Source organism: Grammomys surdaster, unplaced genomic scaffold (genome assembly GCF_004785775.1).
Source record: "Grammomys surdaster isolate TR1022 unplaced genomic scaffold, NIH_TR_1.0 66, whole genome shotgun sequence".
In the NCBI taxonomy this organism is placed as follows: domain Eukaryota; kingdom Metazoa; phylum Chordata; class Mammalia; order Rodentia; family Muridae; genus Grammomys; species Grammomys surdaster.
Window position 1 is genome coordinate 9,773,329 of NW_021604568.1, and position 23,761 is coordinate 9,797,089.

General features: G+C 39.6%; 1 protein-coding gene across 4 annotated transcripts in view; it reads right to left on the reverse strand.

The window, feature by feature from the left end:
- Window positions 1-23,761, reverse strand: part of Sorcs1 (sortilin related VPS10 domain containing receptor 1) — a 508,764-nt gene that overhangs the window by 44,411 nt on the left and 440,592 nt on the right. For all 4 annotated transcript variants that reach the window (XM_028773166.1, XM_028773182.1, XM_028773180.1 and 1 more), the window contains exons 18-19: window positions 20,151-20,322; window positions 1,436-1,622 (exon numbers count right to left, since the gene is read on the reverse strand). In XM_028773166.1, coding sequence (XP_028628999.1) covers window positions 1,436-1,622; window positions 20,151-20,322 — 359 coding nt within the window. The remainder of the gene's footprint in view (window positions 1-1,435; window positions 1,623-20,150; window positions 20,323-23,761) is intronic.

The following is a 23,761-nucleotide window of genomic DNA, read 5'->3' on the forward strand; positions in this document are numbered from 1 at the left end:
AGAGGATTACTGGTAAGGATTCCCCAAGCCAACCTCATCACTGACACTAACCGTAGGGATCGGGAGCTGAGACAGGTACATGACTCTACAGCCTGGTTGCATGAGGGAGTGTGTCTGACTCTAAATCATTTGCTTTATAGTTCTATGAACCACAGGAGAGAATGATTCCTAGCTATACCTATCACCAGGGTTTTCAGAACTGAGGCAGTACATACACGGAGTGTGGACAGTGCAAAGCCTGGCTGGAATGCACAGTAAGAGCTCAATAAAATGTAACCAGAAGGAGGAAGATTGGTTAAGCAGACAGGGAACTAACTTTGTTAGTTTGTGCCTAACTTTGTTCAGACCCAGAGAAAGGAATGTGTTTCTTTAAATTAAGCACACTCAGACCTGTGTGAGATTCAGAGACGAGTTATTAGCAGTCACACAACGGGCTGGCCATCCCTCCACTACCATGGCCTACTTGCTGAACCACTACAACTCTTTTACAGAAGATGCTTTGTTTGGGACGTTCTATATCCAATCCATCCCTTGGCCTGGGTGCAGGAGAGAGGCAGGAGGTGATGCCCATACTTAATACTCGTCCTTGAACCTGGAATGTAAGCAAGGCCACTTATACAAAACAGCACATTCCGTTTCAGCATAAACTTTCTTTGTAAAGTTCTAAGACTGTTGGGAAAAGCCTCACATCTACAAATTCTTACAAATTCTTATGCCACCAACTTATTTCATGGAATTTAGAAGTTATCATTTCACCACATAACTCACAAATTCAAAGTTACTCATTGGGAGGGGATTTAAAAGCTTTGGACCTGATTCCTAATATAGGAATTTACATTACACTTATACTGTATCATTTTTTGCACCATTTCCACTGTCTCTTCCCCAGAGATTATTTTTTTTCAAGTAACAGGCCAGTTACAAACCAAAACGTAAGACACACATTTTTTTTTAAAGGAGAAAAAGACAAAGAGGATTATTCTTGATAAAGTACCCCTAATGCTATGGTGGGGAAATTCTTTACCTGTAATGACTGAGCCGGCATCTGCATTGAATGTAACTATTTCTACTCTTAAAACAGAACAAGAAAAATGGAAATATAGGTTTCACGCAAGTGCTCTGAGCACCAGTCAAAGGCAGATTGTGTTTCTCTGAGGGTACTGGAAGAGGCAAAGGAGGTGAATTGAAAACAATTTGGCTGTATCTAAAGTTTAAGATTTTGTCTATCACACTTCTTGGTTTTCTCTTCTCTCTCTCTCTCTCTCTCTCTCTCTCTCTCTCTCTCTCTCTCTCTCTCTCTCTCTTGTTCTCTTACTTTCAATTCCCCTTCCCAAAGACATCTACTGTACATCCTCTGATAGAACAGTCTACATTGGATTTTTAAAAGGGCCCAATATAAAAGAGATGTCATAAGTCAACAACAGTAATAACATACAAGTTACATGTAAGTACAGGACTGCGCTGTCAGACCCCAGACTGTTGTCCACCTGCACGGTCACTCGGAAAATGCCCACATTCTGATATACATGCTTGATTCCATCTTCCATAGAGCTGAGGTTGACATAAGACACTGCAATGCCATCTCCAAAGTCCACTTGGATGAGTGTCCGCTGCACATCACCCTGCAAGAAAGAACAGTGTTAGATGGAGGAGAGTTGATGCTTAGCTGATCTTGCCTTGGGGGCTGAGGCTCACTCGCTTTCCTCCTAGAGTTGAGAGCATCTCTCTGCTACATTATCATCCCTGTAACAATTAAGTACTTTTCTAAGAAAACTCTCTAAGGCAAAGGGTACCAAATACTAATTTTTCAAGGCTTCTAATACTGAGTGGTTGATTTACCAACTTCAATGCAATATTGAGTTAATTAGAAGGCTCTATTAATGGTCTGATCTGGCATGGTCAAAGAATAGATCTTCAAGAATCTCGAATTGTCTTTCCAGTTTGACGTTGGAGAAAGGATGAAAAGCACTTTATCTGACACTTGATATGACATGAGACTTAAAACTATTTATGATAATGACCATTGATTCTGTCTTGTTCCTTTTTTTCTATTATTGAACACAGATTTTTATCTCAATATGTTGTTTGATCAAAACATTTCTTTGGAATATTAGCGTGGAGAGAACAGTAGGGAATGTTCACCATCTTCATAAATGAACACAGCATCTAGAAAGGCTTCATTAGTTACTGAAGGTTAACTCAGCTAGGAAGCTACATTTCTGGAATCTAAACCATTGTCTCTGGATTTCCCATTTATTATTCTTGCATATGAGACTTAGCACTATGGCTAAAGAATGAAGGCCTCACTCTGCTTTGAATCCTAGTCTCCAACAGAAAGGTATATGACTTCATATAAACCATTTCTTTTCTCTTGATCTCAGTTACCAAACCTATGAAATAGGTATAATAGCATTTTCCATTGCAACTCAATAGGTTGTCATAAAAGCCACATGCATACTAGTTAATACAATGCCCTGCAAATAAGTAACTGTAAAATAAATATTAAAATGAGGCTGTAAAAGACAGAATAGTCCTTTAAATCTTCGTTTAGATATTCTATCATTCTGGGTTTCTGATGTATAGGTACAAGATGAAACTAGCATGTAAAAAATCCTGTTAAAAGAAACAGGCTTTGCAATGATGGACTATACATTAAAGGAACGATGTTGCTTTGACTCAAGTGGCAAAATCAAGATTTTTTTTCCTTTAACACCTTCTTGTCACGTCTTCCACATGTTCAGGAAAACAACAAAACAAACAGAAACTAAATCACCCAAAACCTTTGAACTAGAAATGTATTTTCGATTAAGTAAGGTTTAAGTGGTATCATATCTTTTGAAAAAGGCCAACTTTAAAATGCTGACATTTAAAGGATTAATACACAGAAAAAGACAAAAAGTTCAAACTCTATGAGTGTGTGTGACCTACAAATTTGGTCTATGCCCAGAAGCACAGTGTGGCATGCACGATGGCCGGTGTTCAAGCAAGGCGGAGTGGAGCTTTCAGAAACGTCACAGACCAAATGTCCCCTGGGTGAAAGAAAACCCCACTCCACTCAAGCTACTACACAAATATCCTCAGGCTCGCACACTGTGGTTACTTGAATTCCCTTATCTAATAAATACAAATGCCAGCAGTCTTGCTAATGCATCTGTCTGTCCTGTGGACAGCTCAAGTGTATTGATCAATCTTTTCCTTCTGTTCCTTGTACATTTCTACTTCCATGTTTTCTCAGGTTTCAGAATCATTCAGCCGTCAACCATAGGGGTGGCAAGGAAAAGGAAATGAGATTTTAAAACAAGTGTCTCAAGTAAATATTAGAGGTAGATATAGCTGTTTGTGACTTAAGACAGGCAATAGAAACTTCACCGCAGACAGAGGGATGCGTATGAGACAGGATTACAGAGTAGGCATGCGAATCCACGTCGTGAGGGTCCACCTTTGTAAAACAACACTGGGGAGATTCACTCTTCAGGTAACTCTGCTTTAGATCTGCTAAGAGGGAGTGGTCACCCACACAGCCACAAAGAGTAAGATGTCAGCTGCTGCTACTTGATTCTTCAAGTCCTTAGCCTTTCTGTCTAGTATTGTTTACTTCATTGGCCTTCATTTGGACCTTGTCACATCAAGTTTCTCCTAAGGGACAGGAGAGAAGGCCCATAGGTAAAGTGCTTTTCATGGAAGCAAAATGACCTGAGTTTGGTTCCATAGCATCTAAAGGCCAGGCACAGTGCCATATAATGTAACCGTAGCACTGGGGCTTGTGGGACAAGGGGTTCTCAAAGCTTGTTTGGTCAATTGTCAATCTGTGGGTCCAATGAGAAGAAACCGAGTGTCAAAAAATAAAGCAGAAAGCAATACAGAAAGATACTTTATGTCTCTGTAGACAAATCTCTCTCTCTCTCTCTCTCTCACACACACACACACACACACAAAGCACATGTGCACAAAGACATACATACTTATACACACATAAGAACATATACACATCCACACACACAAACACACACACATGTATAAATACACATATACACACACATATTCACACACAAATACATATTAACAAAGAAACATAAACACAGCCACAAATGTACACCCAAATACATACATTCACAAATACACATATACACACATACACACAAGCACAAACACCTTTCACACATATACACACAAACACATATACATGCATACACATATAAACATACATACAAACACATGCTCATACACACATATACACACAATTACACATATACATCCATTCAAACATACACACATAAAAATACTGTACACACATTCAAATACACACATACACACATACAAACACACACATACATACAAACATACATTCACACATATAAACACATACATTTACACATGCACAAGTACACAACCACACACATACATACAATACAAATACACACACACACACACACACACACATGTGTTCTGTTTGTCTAGCTGTCATGATAGCTTTTTCACTTACTAGCAGTCTTAATTTTCTGTGTAGAACTAAATTCAGTTTTAGTGTCTGGTACTCAGTCCCCAGGTTCTGTGAGGTACATAGAATTAGCAGCTGCTTGGCTGGGAATGGTGGCTCACACATGCCTGCAACTTCAGCACCTGAAAGCACGGGGCTCACAGATAACCATGATTTTGAATATATCCTGGGTACTTGGTAAACTTTAGGCCAGCCTGGAGTACATAATGAATTTTGCCTCAAAAATTAAAATATCAGTACCACCTGTTCTTGGAAAATTAGGTGTTGAGAGATACTGAGGTAATTTGTGTATCTCCTAAGGGCTCCTACATTTTATTAATGCTTGCAACAAGGATGTCTGATACACTGTCTGTGGATAATTCTTTTGTGTTCAGTGCAATGTGAATAGTGTTTATTTTTATGTGCTTGCATTTTTTTTAAATGTGATTGATTCTTTTGAGGTTTTTTTAAAATATAAGTACGGCATCTACATCAGTACTGTTACCTCCTCCTCCATCCCTCCCATGTTCCTTTTTTCTCCCAAACTCATAACCTCTGAAAAATTATTCATATGTATATATGAATAATAAATAATATATATATATGCATATAAATTCAATACACTGAATCTATGAATCTATTTATCATTGTCGATATGTACATGTGTACATGGTTGACCATTTAGGATTGGACAGCCAGTGTTGAAGGCTCTCTCTGGGAAGAAACCAATTCTCCCTCCCTCAGCAGCCACTGTCAAGTAGTAGCCCTCCATCTAGGGTAGGACTTTGTGGAGTTTCCTCCCTCTGTTAGCATGTCAACGAGTGTTATCATCCATGCTGGTCTTCTGGAAACCATAGCATTGAGTGATCATACATTGATTATATTTTCTTTCATATTATTTCATTTGGCTGTCAAGATTTCTGGGCTAGAGGAAAGGAAGTTCTGACCTTTATTAGACACAATGGGTAGAAACAGAGGCATATCGAAGTTCAGTAGACATTTAATGCCATCCGGCTAGTCAGAGAATAAGAGAAGTTTTAGTGTTATCTGTGGCTTAACTCGTCTCTTTAGTTCATTCTTCTGTTAGACTGAGAGAAAAGTAGTATCAAAGATAAAACATAACTTTCGTTTCTTCTTTCAATCTATTCCCAGCTTTTATCATAATTTTTTCTCTGTGATCAGACTCATTAAGTGAAGAAGGTTTGGAGTGAAACCAGAATCCATCCTTTCCATCTGTTCTCTGGTGAGGTAGGTATAATGGTTATGGCATAAGGAAGGTAGGGACTACAGCAGACAAGCAGTGTTCCTAATCAGTATTCAGAAAACTCTTGTGGAGAATTGAGTTACTTCAATTCAACGAGGCAGAAAGCTGTCTCTTCTCTTCTGTAAGTATAACTGGATCAAGACCAGCAAACATCTGTGCTCTCCCATCAATTCCTTACCCCTGTTTTCCCTTTGGTGACCAGTACACATGAGCATAGTCACAGAACAGATTGAAGAGATAGAGAAAAGAGAGAAAGGCACAACAGTCAACTCGCAATCCATATGACAATACTCTAAGGGTTTCATTGACTCCTGCCACAGGAAAACAAATTCATCAGGTGACCTCAATAAAGCCAAGATTAACCTGAGCACATGATAGGCATGTGAACCTTTCAGTTCCTGTAACAGGTTCAGAGAAGAATCGGAAAATAACTGCTTCAGTGAGTCAGCACTGACAGCCCCTGACCTAAAGCGAAACAGCGAGACATTCCTGAAATCAGAGACACTCAGGGTCAGCTCTGTGCTATGGTCTGGGTTAGGAGTTCTGTCCATGCAGACACTGGCTGGGGCTTTGCCTCAGAATGTACAACCATGTGTTGCAGGAGCTTTTAGATCCTTAGACAAAAGTGCAATGTAGAGAAATAACTGTGTTATCAAGTATTGTTCAAAATTAGCGAAAATAATGCAGATCGATTTTGTAAGTCTGAGCATTGGAGTGAGAATATAGAAAACTTGATGTCTTTTGCCCTAGAGTAAGACAAAAGAAAGCAGCAAGAGCGGAGGAAAGATGAGCAGACAAGAGAAAATTATGAAATATTGTGATTTAAAAGGGGACAGAGGTCATATGAATATAACAAACAATGTGAAATGAATTGCTTATCTCTATTATTACTGTACACCTTTAAATACGGACTAGACTATGAAATAAATCATAACAGATATTACACTGATTGGTAGTGGGGCTGGAATAGACTGTTGTTTTTGTAAAAATCTGTTGTCATTCTGTGCTTGAGACTGTAAATTAAGATACAAAATAATGTGAACCAGAGCAATCTGATATTTTACCCCGTCTTCCTACTGCAGAAGATATTTAGGCAAAGTAAAGCCACCTATGGTAGCCTGAGGAACCTAGTACAGTAGTACAGTGGTTCCTTCCCATTAAATGGGGCACGCCACTAACTAACTGGTAGAGCATGCTACTAACTGGTAGTGTGAGCAAATGGGAAGAAGTGTACTTCTTCTTCTACATGAGTGGCAAGGGCCCAAGGCTTGAGTGTACAGTGAGAGTGTACATATGCTCCTACTAATGTGTCCACTACCACTCACTGAGGGCGAAAGCAGAAGAGCCTAGAATGTTCACTGTACCAGAAGCAACAGCAATGCCTTTCTATATTTATCTCCTTAAATGTTAGCCCTAAAAAATTAAACCTGTCCAAAGTTTCCTGAAACCACAAGTTTGACCCAAGTTCTTCTTCACTCCTGTTGAGAGCTCCTAGGACTCATTCAAAGAAGGTGTAAAAACTGCTCTGTTGTATCCCTACCAGATGTGTGGCAAAGACTGAGCTCATGATGACTATAGAAAAAAAAAAGTCCTAAGCTTGATTAACTGCCAGACGTTGACAGCACCTTCCAAAGTTCAGCTGTTGGGAACTGAATCCCAGTCTAGCACATAGAGAGGCATGAATGGATCAGTGTAGCTTTTAATATGAGTGGGTTAGTTATTCTAAAAGTGGATTCCTATAACATGATGAACTTGGCCTGTGTGCCTATTGCAGGGAGGCCTGCTCTTGAGTGTGTCTGTGTTCAGACTCCCTGAAGCTCATCCTACTTGATGGCATTCTTTGTCTTTGTGTTCAACCAGAGAATGAAGCATCAAGAAGGCTCTCACCAGATATAACATGCATCTGGATCCTAAACTCCACCCTCTCTGGAACTGTATGAAATACACATCTGTTACTTATAAATTACCTGTCCTGAATCACTCCGTTACTGCAGCACAAGATAGACAAAAGACTAACTAAGCCATACCAAAGCCTGTGAACGTAAACCTGATTCTTCAAAAGAGAGAAATGTTAGGGAATCCCTGTGTCATGCACCATGTGCTTTAAGATAACAAGACTGCCTTGTGAAGACCCCTAATACGTATGTTTCAATACTGAAGTACCTTGATGAGAGTAATGAGGGAAGCCACATTGGATGTCTCCACATAATATTTTGTAAGGCCTTCCTGCACAAAAATATGCCCATTCCAGGTAAGAGATCATTGCAGCTCTCACTTTTTTCTCAAGTGTATTTTCAGTTCCTTGGGTTTTGTGTTCAATAGGTGCTACCATGGCTGAAATCTCAAGATTATTCCCAGATTAGCAGAGGGTATTCCCATCAGTCTCATTAGCATCATGTCCTATGGGCTTTCCATTTCAAAGCAGCTCTCTGGACTCCCTCAGAGATGGCATCAAATACCAATATAGTGGCCAAATACTGTCAATTTCTTCCTAGTGCATGGTCTGAGAAGGTTTTCAAAAGCAAAAATATTTTTTTCAAATACATAAATTTCTTGTGCTTCTCCGTAAGCAAGGCAATAATGATTGTGATGGTTTTGACCCAAAGGGGGAACAGCTATCACATCATAAAGGACATCATATTTTATTATTTCACCAGGAATATTAGGTATGTTTATGCTAGGACGCCTGCAAAGTCAGACCAGAAGCACAAAATCATATTCTACCCTGTGAGGACAGAACACAGACAACTGTCTTCCACGGTCTCCTTGTGGAGTCTGATTTTGAAAATTTGTTCAAGTAAACATACAAATGCGTCTAGATCTAATGTCTGGATGAAGAGTTTCCAATAGGACCTTCACAAAATATTTCAATCCTGTGAATGGTCTAAAACACCATATTATTTTTGAAGAATCCATTTATTCTAATTTACTTTTTATATCTTCTGTGCTTTGGTCCAGACCTACAATAGATCAGAACACACAGAGCAGGGAGATCAGACAAAGCTGTTGTGAGCAGACATATGCCTATAATTTGAGGCTTCTCTGTGCAGATACTTTAGGCAATTAAGGACTTTTGCTATATTATTGCCACTGCACTGTGGCTTTAGGATTTACCTCCACAGGCTTAGGAAGAAAAACCATGGGACTACTAAAAGACATAAATCTTATAAATGCTTTTGAATGACATTTTAAAATCACTCATAAAGCAAAGCACTCAGCTATGTAATAAGAACAAAATTACATTTTTAAAAAATTAGTGATAGGGTGATTCCTTTAGGAATAAACCTGGGAGACCAGCTTTTCCTAGTAGTAAGTTATGTCCTGGAAATATATCAGCTTCATTAAAAGCAAAATGAAGCAAGGGGAAGAGGCACAGTGTAGTCTCTGGGGGTATATGGAAATGCATGTAAGGATGAAAAATAAAACTAAAATTTCACATAATTTTACTACCAACAAATTATGTTTTAATATAAATAGCATTTTCACAAGAGAGAACTCACATGAATGTGTACATGCTTGGTACACACACACACATAGACACACACACACAAACACACACACAATCCCAGAGCATTAGAACTTAGCTGTTTTCTCAGTTTATTGCTAATGCTTTGAGATATCTTTCAAAGTTTTGTACCTACCATCACTGGACAGATTAATCAAGTTATGCATACTCTAAACAAGATGTGGGACTTCTTCTTTGGGAAGTTGCAAAATTCCTTTTTGAAATTGTTATACTGAAGTGAAAAAGAAGTGAGTTTACAGAGGTGTGCAGAAGTCCAACACAGAGAGAAAGGTGTCCCAAAAATCTCTGCATGCAACATTCTGTTAGGTAAGCTGGGTAAATAGCCTTTGAAATAGACTGCATGTTAGAAAGCCCGTTTGAGCCTTCCAACAAGAGAGGATCCTATTACCTCAGCAGAAGAATGATTCTCTTGTAAAGAAGGCGGTCTTATTTAAATGAATGTGCAGCTGTGGAAGAGATACATGTTGGACAGTGAGGGAGGATGCTCCCATGGGAACGTCCCATGCAGTCTGATGTGCTGAATCATCTCTACTGATTAGTGGGGTGACATGTCACAGCTAGATCACCCTCACATCACACATGGTACACATGACTCTCAACTTTTTCACTTGTAAATTCAAGATAGGGAGAAAACTATCCTCCATGGTGATTTCTACTTCAGATAAGCCAAGATTTCTATGTTATACTTGAAATTTGTAATATTAGAGCTACATAGATATGCCAACATCTCTTCAGGATGCTGGAGGAGGACCAACTTCTAGGTAAAGATGAAAGACACATCCTAGAGTTGCTTTCACATGGTAGGTGTTTAGTTTCACATCAGCAGTGCTGAGGTTTGGGATTGATTACCTGGGGCAGGCGGTGACAGGTGGAAGACTGTGCAGGAAGAAGACTTGCCTTACAGATGAGAATTGCATGGTGTAGTGAAGCTCCCATCCAGAGGCCAGAGGCAGTTGCCTTTCTCAACAGTGTAGTGAGATGCTAATGCTAATGGTGGTTGGTCCTCAAACAAGGAGGGTAGCATTGAAAATCCAAACTGAAGACCACAGCATGGAAGCAGATTCTGGAATAGTCACTGAACTGGAACTCTCCCTAATAAATTAAGGTTGTCTCTTTGCTTCTTAACACAAATTATAAACATAGGTTGTCTCTGGGTAACGAATATGAACGTTCTCATGTATGTGGTCCAGTTTTGAAAAGAGAGAGAAGTGAGACCCGAGAAAGAGCTGTTAACCAATGCAACTTGAGCTAGAGACACTAGACCACTCCCTGAAACCAACTCACATTGTTCTCATTCCTTTCTCCCCTTTGAACCTCAGGCAAGAACAGGAAAGAAATGAAGTGGCTCAGTTAATTCTTAGAGGCAAAAGGGAATACAGCTGAGTGGGTCAAGCAGTAAGACAAGAGAAACCTCTCAGACCTCAGGACTCACTGAAGACACTCCCCACTTTTTTGTGTAGGAGGAGAAAATAGCGGGCTCCTGGACTGAACTGAGTGAGCAACAGCTTTGAGACCTGTGAAAAGTTAACATACCTGTCGTCTCTCTGCTGCTTCTTATGTCTCTAAATAAGCTTTCCCATAGAAGAAGCATAAAATTCTCTTCCCAGTTCAAACAAAGAAGAGTCTTGGGAGGTTCTATCCAAAGCGTCCTTTACTGTTATCAGAGGGCAGGAAGCACTCTGCAGGATTTGGTGTGTGTTACTACATTTGGGAGACTTTTATGATCCTGTAACTCTTAAAGTATCCAAGATTATAGCTGGCAGGACGCTATATAATGATGACCCAGTCCACTGCTTGTGCTTTAGAGTTGAATCTCATAGAACCTATAACCAAGAATTTTGCTTACTGAGTTCTAGCCTTGGTATATAAATTGAGGTATTGAAACCATGAGAAACAGATCCAATTTTTAATTTTAGTTCCTTGCATCAGACTTAATTTTAAAGCCTTAAAATATGCAGAGAATTGTCTCTCCTTATTCTTACAGCTGTTTTAAACAGATTTAATTAACTCCTATGGCACACAGATACCACTTCTGGCTAGCAGCACTCTCAAATAAATGTCTTCTAAATTAGTGCTGTTGAGTTCCTAAGACAGATTAGGTCCTTCCTGGTGACCACGTGCCTGCTAGTGCTTGCACCGGATCTCTCTGCAGAGCTGAGTGATGGTGGTGAAAGTCTTCGGGCTCATTAGATGTTCATTAGTGGTCCAGAAGACATCCATCTTGAATGAGGTTACAAACAGACATGTCACCTCTCTTTACATGCTTGGGTTTCAGAGCAAAATACTTCTTTATAATATCCAGACATAGCTGGAAATGTTTTAGAGACTGTTTTAGAGAAAACTCATGAATTCTTTCATTTTCCTCCTGGGTTAGTTTCTTGAACAACTACTTTGTTTTTAATAAAACAATAGTGCATTAGTTTCAGTTATTAATGACAATAATAATTATTAATGAAATGTTGTCTAGTGTGTATGTACACATGTACTCTTGGCTCTGCCATAGTTAGTGACATGTGAAAGTACCCTCATCTCTCCACTGTGTTCTTCCTAATTAGGCTTTTTCTTTACGTGTAAGATAACTTTAAAGGCAACAGGGATGACAGTAGGATTTCTCATTAACCATAATAGCGTTATAGTTATGAAGCTGAGTATCATCAGACAGAGACTGTTTGCTTGAAAGATTATGTTGCTAAGTTGTTTCTATCCTAGGTTTTGATGGCGGTGTCATTCACTATTTGCATGAAGAGGTTTCAATTCTTATACCAAACTTACCAACCCTGGGGCTTGGTTCTACACAGTAATACACAGGATTATAAACCAGCATGAGCATGTCCTGCCTTTGGATTCCACCTGTCAGTAAGAAATTCTCTTTGCTCTGTTATCATCGGAGTCTGCAGTGATACTCATGTTGGAATTAGGACATGCACTGGTTCAGGATAAAAGAAGGGCTCTTGCTTTCAGATGAAGGCTCTCAGATGTGTGGGATACAACTTAAGTTTAAGAGGCTTTTCCTTTCAAGTTTGGGCTTTATCTCTACTCTCCTTGGGCAAGTGATTCAAATCCACACATGCTTATTGCGTGCCCCCCCCCCATTGCTGTATTAGGTATTTGGAGCACAGACACTGAAGCTGATTCTCATGGCCACATGAGTTCTTCTTCAGTGATACCCATGGCTTATCGAGAGATTTCAAATGTTATTACACTGTCACGCAGCAGATTAAATTTATTTATGTGGTTTTTTTTTCTAGAGCTTTCTACTTCCTACGATTACGCTGCTGCTATCTTATAGAGCTCCCAGTTAACTCAAAGCATGTATTCTCACAATAAATTCTATAATAAATGGAAAGTACATGATAAAAATTGGCTCTTAGTAATATATTTATTGAAAAACCAATTAAGTGCATATGCAACTTTCTAGGAAGACACTCAGTTTCTTTGGTGCAGTGGATTGGTTGATATGTACAGAAAATGGAGACCGCACAGAGGGAGCTCAAATACAAGTTGCTAAGAAAAAAGGAAGAGTATGTCAGACTTCAGCCTCACCTAGTGCCATGCAGAAAAAACAGAAAGACGAAGCATGAAGGAACATGTGGCAGAAGCACAAGCTTTGGCTTACAAAAGGTCATCTTGATACCAACATGAAGAGGCAAACCCTTCACTTGCTTTTGCATTAACCATAAAACTGATGCTGTATCTGGACCCAGCAAGGACATCTGGGTCTCTCTGCTATCCACAAGTCTTACGGCTTTTCTAACATTAGAGACATGACATAAATATCTCTCTTGTTGCAAAATACGGTACTAGGTGTGGGACAAGAGGCATGAACTATTTTCAGAGTATCTGGCATATCAGATTCGAGTAAGAACTGGAATTCAGGAAATAGTGAGGAAGTATTTGGAGCACAGAGACTGAAGCTGTTTCTCATGGCCACATGAGTTCTACTTCAGTGATATCCATGGCTGCTTATGGAGAGATTTCAAATGTTATTACACATGCAGCAGATTAGATTTATTTATGTGGTTGAGAGAACCATGGTTTCCTTTACAGCCACACATTACATATGTGTGTGTGTGTGTGTGTGTGTGTGTGTGCATCTGATATTAAAGGTATGTGCCACTATGCCTGTCAACACTTAGATTTTTTTAACTAAGTGACAGATTAATATGGACTAATCTTTAGTACACTGTACATGAACATTAACTTCTTGGGTATTGCTTCCACATCTTGTGTAACAATACCCTTTAGAATAAAGTACACAGTAATAAGGGCTACGTTGTACAAAGTGAGGAAATCCAAGAGAAGAAATAATTACTCTCTTGGTAGGACATCTTTGATAAGCTATGAATATTTTTGAGGAAATGCAGTAGTATATTTTTGATAGGTTTGTTGAGTTCGTATATGACAAGACAGGGGCAGCCACAGGCCAGCCTGATTCTACACCAGAACTCAGCTCTTTATCTGTATCCCAGTCACTGTTGCTACCTATCCTCAACCAATGCTTAGAAAACCAAACCAGGCTTGGAAAATACGAGAGGTTCTAGCATCAACATTAGTTCCTTGTACTTCCGGGAAGCAGCAAAACCTCCAGATATGACAAAACTCGAAGCTAAGTATCGCTTGACTACTTAGTAGACACATGATCTCAGGTAAGCAACTATTCCTTTCTGTGGTTCTGATGACAATACGATTAGCTGCATAAGACTGGCATGGGATCATCTTGAGATATGCTTTGGAAAACTTCTTACAAACCAGAAGAGTTAGTGCTTACTACACGTCTGACATCTGAATTGTTACCTCTGTGCAGATGTTAATGCTCACTGGCTTTTCATTTATTCTTTATAGTTCATCACACGCACCCACGCAGAAGCACAGAGTCAACAGCGAAGCAGAAAAACAGAAGCTGTCATTAACTAGAATCCTATCATCACATGTGGGCTCTCCAGGCTCTGCTGATGGGAGAGAAGTCACTGTGTCTTCTGCCTCAGAAGGCAAGAGTTTGAAGGAGTTGTGTGTGACAGCAGAAGGCAGCAGGTTTGATCCCTGCTGCTGTTGCTCTGGGCTCTCAGCTGGAATGAACTCACTTGACATTGTTTTCCCATCTTAACCCCAGAGGGCAGGAATTCACACATCTCAGACACAGATTTTACAATGTTTCCACATCTGCAGCCCAGTATGAGATGCATGATGTTCTAGTTACAGAGCAGCTGTGTGCATGTGCATGCGTGCGTGCGTGCGTGCGTGCGTGCGTGCGTGCGTGCGTGCGTGCGTGTGTGTGTGTGTGTGTGTGTGTGTATGCAGCAGTTGAGTGCCTGGCTTCTATAACTGAACTATTTTCTCTACCACGGTGTAAAGCTCAGAATGGACCCAGACACAAAGTTCTACTCCCTGAGCTTGATTGTATTATGCTTTCATAAATGGAATGCAGTCTAATTCTGCCATAGCTTAAGGATCTGATATTTCAAGAAGCTGTGCTTTTGATACTATGGCTAGTTTTCCTGCCTCCGAAGAATCTACATTTAACATGTAGATAATTTTAGGTTAGAGTATTGGTATAGAAGATGAATACTCAAACACTCCAAGAGAGGTTTTATGTTTTTAACAACCCAAAGTATAACTATTGTATGTTATAGGAAATTCTTGCATTTTGAAGTATGAAAGTGTTTTGAAGGAAAATGTTTTTAAATATACAAATCACTAAATATGAAAATTAATTTGTATAAAATTGGCATATCTATTCAGTACTACCCAGATCAAGTAATTGAAAAATTTCCAGCCGGGCGGTGGTGGTGCACGCCTTTAATCCCAGCACGTGGGAGGCAGAGGCAGGTGGATTTCTGAGTGTGAGGCTAGCCTGGTCTACAGAGTAAGTTCCAGGACAGCCCTGGCTATACAGAGAAACCCTGTCTCGAAAAAAACAAAACAAAAAAAAAAAAGAAAAGAAAAGAAAATTTTCCATATTGCCCAAATCCTCTGTGAGATATTTACTGTCCAACATGTCCCCAAAGTGGCAATGCCACTTAACCTGCCATTGCACAGAGATGACTGGTTACTTTACGTCTTCCACAGTCCTTGATTATCATTATTGTAACATACACACGTCTGATAATATGTATTAACTTTTATTACAGTTATTACACTTTTAAGTTGCGTTTCATTGATGTACATTGATTCTAAGTCATTTTAAATGTTTTACTTATTTTTACTCTACTGGGTATGAGGGTTTTCCATGCATTTATGTCTGGACACCATATGTATGTCTGGTGCCTGCAGAGGCAAGAAGATGGTTCCAGATCTTCTGAACTAGAGTTATAGATGTGTTTGAGCCACCATGTGGGTGATGGGAAGGGAATCTGCTTCCTCTGCAAGAGCACCACATGCTCTTCACTACTGAGCCATCTCTTCAGCCCCTGATAATGACAATTCTTATAAGACACTGCCTGCTGGACTGCCATCTTGGAAAATGTCCTAAATTAGCATTTTTGCCTTTTAATTGAACTGTCAATGTTTTCCTTATTGATTTGTAGTATTTATTTATATCTTTCTAGTTACAAGACTTTTATTGCAATTAGGTGTTAATGTACATTCACTGGGGAATTTGTTTGTATTTTCTAAATAAGGATATGAAGTATAGAATTCTTAATTGGAATGGAGTCTAACAGAACTATATTTTCCATAACACTTAGTGAATTTTGTTTGCTCTTTTAAAAATCTTGAGTCGACTCTAGACTTCCATGCCCTCCAGAAGGGTTCCTGGTATGCCTGGCTTTGCCCTCGTTTCTCTCGCTAGAGAGCTTGGCCTCTTGATCACCCCAACAAAAATTGGCTTTTTCCTAAACCAAGGCCGCCCTTGATATGGCCGCTAACATTGGGGAGCCTTCCTTTATGACAATATTACACCCCAAACTGACAAATAGTTGGTCACTTGAACATTTACAAGGGACTAGGATGACTGTGAGTTAGCCCAATGATGGGATTATTGTAGGTCCACTTCTCACGGGGCCACCCAATGCAGCCGAAAAGGAGTGCGTGGTGCTGGGAGTGGGTGCAGCCTACATGGCCTAAGACAGGGTTCTCACCCTCCTTTCACCCGCCTCGGGGTCCCTTGATGTTGCCAATCGTCGACAGCCTAAAGCCTCTGACCATCGATGTGACTCGTCTCACATCAATGTTTTGGGGTTGTGAACTTTTCTAAGACCCCCCATAATTAGACATCCAAATTCAAAACTCACATAGTTGGGATTGATCATAAGACGCCTTCTCTAACTAAACAGAGAAGGGGGAGATGCCAGAAGCCAGGACCCTCGCCCTTACCCTCACCCTCTACCTTTCCCCACCTGCACAATGTCCCTTGAAGCTTGGCAACTGCAAGATCCTGCTTGGCAACTGCAGATAGACTCAAAGCAGTGTACCATATCTTCTGAAGAATAGCAGGGAGACCATAACTCAAGCAGTGTACCATATCTTCTGAAGAATAGCAGATAGATCATAATTCAAGGCAGTGTACCGTATAGACCATGACATGTTTCAAGGCACAGGCCAAGAAGATTCTGTACTTTTCCACCACCTGGCCCCTCTTACCCCCTCCCCTTGTAAAACATGCTATAAAAAAGCATTTCATGTTCAAAAAAAATTAAATAAAAAAAAAAAAGAAAAAAAAATCTTGAGTCAACTCAAGTTTGCAAAGATACTTTACTTCGTATTTTACAATGGTTAGTTATATGTTTTGAAATTATGTTGACAATATAACTAGAATTGTTTTATATATTATGTATTATTATATGGTTGCATAATGCCTACACAATTTATTGTAGATATTATAATTTAATCTATTTAAATTACATATACACACATATACACTTACACACATACAAACACATGTGCTTGTGTTTCTTATTTATTCCCTTCTTTGGTTTCTGTATGGAGATCTAAATAACAAATCTTTCTATCTACAACACCCAAATTCAATTTTTTAATTAAATATTTAATGGTATGTATATACACATAAACACACGCATGCTACTGTTCAAAAGACACCTTGCCTAAGTTGGTTGTCTTTGTCTACCATGTGTGTCCTGGGGATTGAATTGATGTTATCAGACTTGACAACAAGTGCATTATTAGCCAAACAATCCATCAGCTCTAAGTCATGCAATTTTATAAATCATCTTCCATTCTAAGTTTGCCATTCATTGTTTTAGCTTTAAAATTTTCATGCATAATAGCAGCCTAAATATTAACACAAATATATTGGAAACATTTATTCGGATTGCCTAGCTCTGAGGTCAATGTGTACAACATTGATATCTTTTAAGAATATTGAATCTCTGTCCATGGCCATGATCCATTTCTTGGTTCATTGGGGTCATCTAAAAACTTCTTTTCAAATATGTTGCAGTTTCCTGGGTAAACTATTGAAAATAAGCTGTTATAAATTTGTTTGTAAATATTTGGAGAATTTTGGTGCCACTATAAATTATCTGTAAGATTAGATTTGTGATTCTTCTCCATCATTATCAGTTTTTTTATGACCTAACCTGGTGTTCTTATTCTGATCTACTCAATGCTTTCAGCCCGTCCTGTGATGAGCGATCTAAAATTTGATCCACCATATAATACAGTGTGGCATCTGAACTATAACATTATGGAGCAAATTCAAGCCTCTCTAGCCATTCTCCTTTACCCCTCCTCCATGACTCCCCCTCTCTCCTTAACTTCACTTTTCTTCCTCCCTCTGTCCCTCTCTCTATCTCATTCTCTCTGTACATTTGGTTTGCTACAAGCTAATACATCAGAGCTTGAAGTAGAAGACCCTAGATAGTTTACATGGACAGGAATGATACTACTTAGCCTAAATTTACTTGTGACCTTATAATTTCAATACAGAATTCTTAAGAATCTTAGCTTAGTTTGTTGAAGACTGAGTTCGATGAAAGACACTGACTTGGAAAGATTTAGAATTAAAATAATTGTGTTATACACACACACACACACACACACACACACACATGTACATACTCCTAAATATGTTATTCCTAAATATATAAATAGAATCTGCTCAGTCTATATGTTACTTGTATGTACAATTAAAGAAACAGAGGTCATGGAAATAATTTGAATAGGAATAAGGGAGGATTATATGGATAGGTTGGAGGAAGGAAAGAAAGGGGAAGTGATTTCATTATAAACTCCAAAATAATAGGAATATCAATAATAAATATGGTTTTGAGTAAGCAGTTGGCTACTTTGTGGTTTCTTTTTCTCTTCTTCCCTTTTCCACCTACTTTTCTGCCAGGAGCCATCTAAGAGAAGCTAAAAACTAGCAGGTGATCTTTCTGAGATATTTCCATCATAGACTGTCAATCTATTACACATTGACTTCTCAAAGCAAGACCCAGAAGATTAAATCTGAGGAAAGATTCCTGGTATTAATCTGTTTTAGTTAGACTACTTCCTCTAACTAAGGGCATTGAGTTCCTTGGGCAAGTTTGACCTTCATCATCCATGTATTTATTTTTTTCTTCTTGTTTCTTCTTTGTGCTTGAATACTTAAACTACCACCAACAACAAGCCACAGCAACCAACCAACAACCAACCACCCACACCACCTCACAATGCCTTAGCATTTATATACCCTCAGAAACATCTAAAGAATTCCAAGCAGCACACAATTATAGAAACTATCTACAGTTGGCAAAATCATGTCCCTGGTAGACTATGAGGCAAATCAAACTCAGTTGCTGTGAACAATCTGAGGCCGCTCCATATCCCACCTCTGGGATTAAAACTGAAACATATTCTTATAATATTTCTATGTTTTTCAAAGAAACCAAATCTCCAAGCTTGTCATTGCATAGTCCATATTCCTTCATCTTTCCCTCCAGTCACCAGCGTCTGAATTCTCCTTCCCAACACTTCATACTTGTCATGCTTTTGTTTGCTTGTTTTACTAGCAACACTGTGTGTAATTTCTTATAATCAGAATTATTGTGTCCACCAGATCTACTGAATGAGCATGTGGATATGTGGCAATGTGTGTGCCAGACAACTGATGTATAGGAAATATCCAGAGTCACTGGCTATCAGAAGAGGTAGCTGGAAGTCAACCTTGTATACTTTACCGCTGATTTTATTAGTTCCTTTGAGAATCTCATTATCTTCCTCAAGGTGAACAGAATGCTGGCTGGATTTCAGTAATACAGCTGAAGACATGATTATGGCCTGGTCTAATGTCTGAGGTAATTTATTTAATGTGCTTATTCTTAGAAACCATCTAGTTCCAACATGACAAGTTTGCCTTTGAAGAGTCCTAAGTACATAGAATATATTTTTTCTTTTATTCTCCACCTACATAGTCAGAAATTTCAGGCAAATATAATTTGTCAAAGAGTAATCAGAGGTCATAACGACGTCCTCAGAGTGTTACCAAGATACAAGGTCTCAACTGTCAAAGGTGTTATACTAATATATAACTTAGTGCTATATTTGATCAGTGTATTTAACCAGCCTGTTGCCTTGGGAAAGAATAGCTACAATGCTAGGCCGAGAGAGGCAAAAGCCCATCCCCCTTTCACTTGGTTGGATCTCCATCTGTGTGAAGTTACTGGGGGCGGGAGAGATCATTAACACATTTTGAAAACGTGTTCTCCTAACAATGCCAATAAAACCACCAATGTAAAGGACTGAAGTTTGCCAACTTGTGGCAAACTGAACATGTCGGAGAAAGTGAGACGATACAGCAACGGTGAAGCTGAAAGTAGAAGAAAATAACCAAAACACATAGGCCAAAAACCTGAGACTGTGAAAAGGGTATGGACACAAAACCGTGATTCACTAGGAAGATCGTCTGCCCTCCAAAGCAGAGAGCGGACCAGAATCAGCCTTACCTCTTCCAACTGCACCATGAGAGTGACATTGTGCCCCTGTTCTGCTGTCAGTTTCCCATCTGCAGTGACAATCCGCAGCCCACGAGGGGCCTTCCCTGGACACTTCTGTGGTTTGGCGGTGTACTGTTCTCTCACTCCATCTGTGCAGTTATTGGAGACCACCTTCCTGTACCTAAAGGCAGAAGATCACAAGTTAGACACCAGCTCATGTAATGAAGATTCCTACTGAAACTTAACTAGACCACAGCCTAGCATGAAGACTGTAAACTCCAAAGGGCCTACCTTTCATGTTGCTAGCAGTACTTTGGGATGACTCAAAAAAAAAAAAAGACCTTTTAGTGTGAATGTAGAATGTCCTCCACAGGATCATTTGTCTGAACATATGGTCCCCAGCTGGTAGCCCTGCTTGGGGGTGGGGTAGTACTTTTTTGTAGAGGGGCTAGCTGGCAAACTCTCACTCAGGGTGAGCATTAAAGATGATGTGGCCCTGTGGTTCTTGCTCAAGTAAGATGTGCAGAAGATGCATTGCAAGCTCCCATTATCACATATCTCCTGAGATGATGGACTGTCTCTCTCAAACTGTCATCTAGAACAATGCTCTCCTACCTTAAGTTGTTCCTGTTACATACTTTGGAACAGAGACAAAGAAGGTGATAGACACAACACCCATCCGCAAGAAAAATAGGCCAAGAAATACTATCTATAAGTAGTATTTTCATAGACTTTTTAGAAGTTGAATTTTATTATGTGTGCATGTTTGTGCACTACTGGTTTGCAACTGTCTGCGGAGGTCAGAAGAGGGCACTGGATCTCCTGAAACTGGAGTCACTGTTGTCATCTGATGTGAGTGCTGGGAACAAAACCAGAGGGTCACTTGTATCAACATATGGTCCCCTGCTGGTAGCTAGCCATGGGGGGCTAGCTGGCAAACTCTCACTCAGCTTGAGCTTTAAGAATCTTAAGAATCATGTAACCCTTTGGTTGTTGATCCTTAAGAGCAGCAAGTGCTCTTAAGCAAGGAGCTATCTCTCCAGCTTGCCATAAACTTCTTTCATCATTTAGTCATCAAATGAATCATTTCTTCATTGTGTGCTATGAGCTATGCACAGAGATGAAAGACAGTCTCAGTAACACTGCATTAATAATCCCTCGTATATACATAAATAGATAAGTTAAATGATAACACAAAGAACATATATTTATGGATTAGAAAAAGCACCACGATTGTCGTCCCTTGCCCCTGTGCAGTGCACAGATTCCAGGCCATCCAGTGGGACCTCTATGATTGCAGACAGCACTCTGAAGCTAGTATACTTTTTCCTAGAAATGAAGATTAATTCATAAATCAAGCATAATAAGCTGCTAAAATAAAAAATAATGGCAATGTAAACACCAATAATAAAAGACTCACAAAATTCATGTGAGCATAGCTTCTCTCTCAAAATATTGCACTCACACGTTTGATGATGTGAGAGAATGTGATTCTCTACAGAATCTATAAAATTAGAGGAAGTCATGGGAATGATTCAGGTGTGGAGATGCATGCATGGGCCTGGAGAGTCAGGCAACAGCTCATCTTAGCATGCAACGCAATTTATGACATATGAACCACTTAGCCCTGGGATTTTCTATAGACTGTGGTTGAGCACGGATATCAAAAACTGGCATGTAAAGCTATGAATAAGGGAGAGCAATGATAAACATATATATAATAAGGCTATTGGCAAATCAGAGGAAGCATAGATTATTATGTGCATTTTTAAGTTAGAAGCAATTATACCCAGCTTCCCACTGTCCTAAATCAAGGGTTAGGCAGCAAATCTTAAGACTGGCATAGACAATGTGTAAAAGAATTATGTCATTAAAGAGCTAGTAAATGGAGATTGGAATAGACAGCATGTAAAGAATAGATTTAGTCCCATGTTAAAACTCATTCATTACATTCCTGGTAGTGAACTGGACTCGGCCTGTAGGCACTTTTCTCATTCACTGATACCGAGCAAGTATGCATTCCTCTGTGGTGTGGCTCCAGAGCAGCTGTGTAACATAAAACTAGGTCTGAGAAGCGAGTGAGATGTTTACCTGCCGTCAGGAGGTAATGTGTGAAAGAATAAAGCTTTAAAAAGAACTTCATACACCGTGGTTTAGAAGTAAGGTAACCCTTAACACTAATTCGCCTTGTAGTGTATGTACAGGATTAAATGAACTAATTTACAAGGATTACTTTAAATTGGTAAGTGCCGGTGAGCTATTACCAACTATTTTATTTAAAATATGACAACCTGTACAGCATCCAAACAGCTTCGGGATATGTTGAAAGTCTCTAAGACACCAACAATATTCTCTAAGAGCGGTCTGCGTCTCTGAGCTCTTTCTCCCAAGCCAGCCCATTTGGCTTCAGCCACATCTCTATTGCTAATCCCTTAGACAGCATTCATTTGTTCCTTCATGTTTCACCTGCTGCCTAGAGCTTATTCACCCTTTGCAGCAAAGCTCCCCTCCCTCCCTCCCTCCCTCCCTCTCTGATCTATGACAACCTGTACAGCATCCAAACAGCTTCGGGATATGTTGAAAGTCTCTAAGACACCAACAATATTCTCTAAGAGCGGTCTGCGTCTCTGAGCTCTTTCTCCCAAGCCAGCCCATTTGGCTTCAGCCACATCTCTATTGCTAATCCCTTAGACAGCATTCATCTGTTCCTTCATGTTTCACCTGCTGCCTAGAGCTTATTCACCCTTTGCAGCAAAGCTCCCCTCCCTCCCTCCCTCTCTAAAACAATTTCTTGACTAGAATAGGAAAATAGCAAAAGAAAAAAAAATCACATGTACAGAACGATTTCTGTGCTCTTGTTAAGGTACAGACTCTCTGCACGACTTGCTTCATTTATTTTCAACATGTCCTTAGTGAGGGAGGCATGGCTATGATTTCCAAAATGTAGACAGAGTCATAGAGATTTAACTAGTTGACTCATATTCTCAATATCACACAGCCAGGGTCCTGGGTCACCGGTCATATGAACATATACTTTCTGTTCTACTATATTTCCGTGTCTCTTTAAATGGAGTGAGACTGATCCTCTTCTGATCTCTTAAGTCTTAAGGATTTACATGCCAGGAATTCCTTACATGACTTTCTTCCTGTCTGTGACTTTGTAATGTAAACTCCTCAATGGCCCCCTTGTGTCACAGATGTATGCAAAGCTAGGCACCAGGGGGTGAACTCTCCATAACTGTATCAGCTTAAATGCTGAAATGCCTAGAGTTTATCATCAGTGGCTCAAATAACTTGACCACCAGTAAAGATGGGCTGACTCTATCCTCACAGTGTTTTCCTCTCTTAATAGTCATAAAGCTAAGGGCTTAACATCTGGACCATCAAAGGATCTCCAAACCCTTGCATTAGCACTAAGATCGCTGTCCGTTGGGGTGCCTCATTGTGTGCTGAGGATTTTTGAATGCTGGTCCATTTTAGGTGTTTAGGAGAATAGGCTGACTTCAGAGAGAGATGCTAGGGAGGGAGAAGGGAGGGAGGACATGTGATAAAGATGGTGGGGGGGAGAAAGAAAGAGAGAGAGAGAGAGAGAGAGAGAGAGAGAGAGAGAGAGAGAGAGA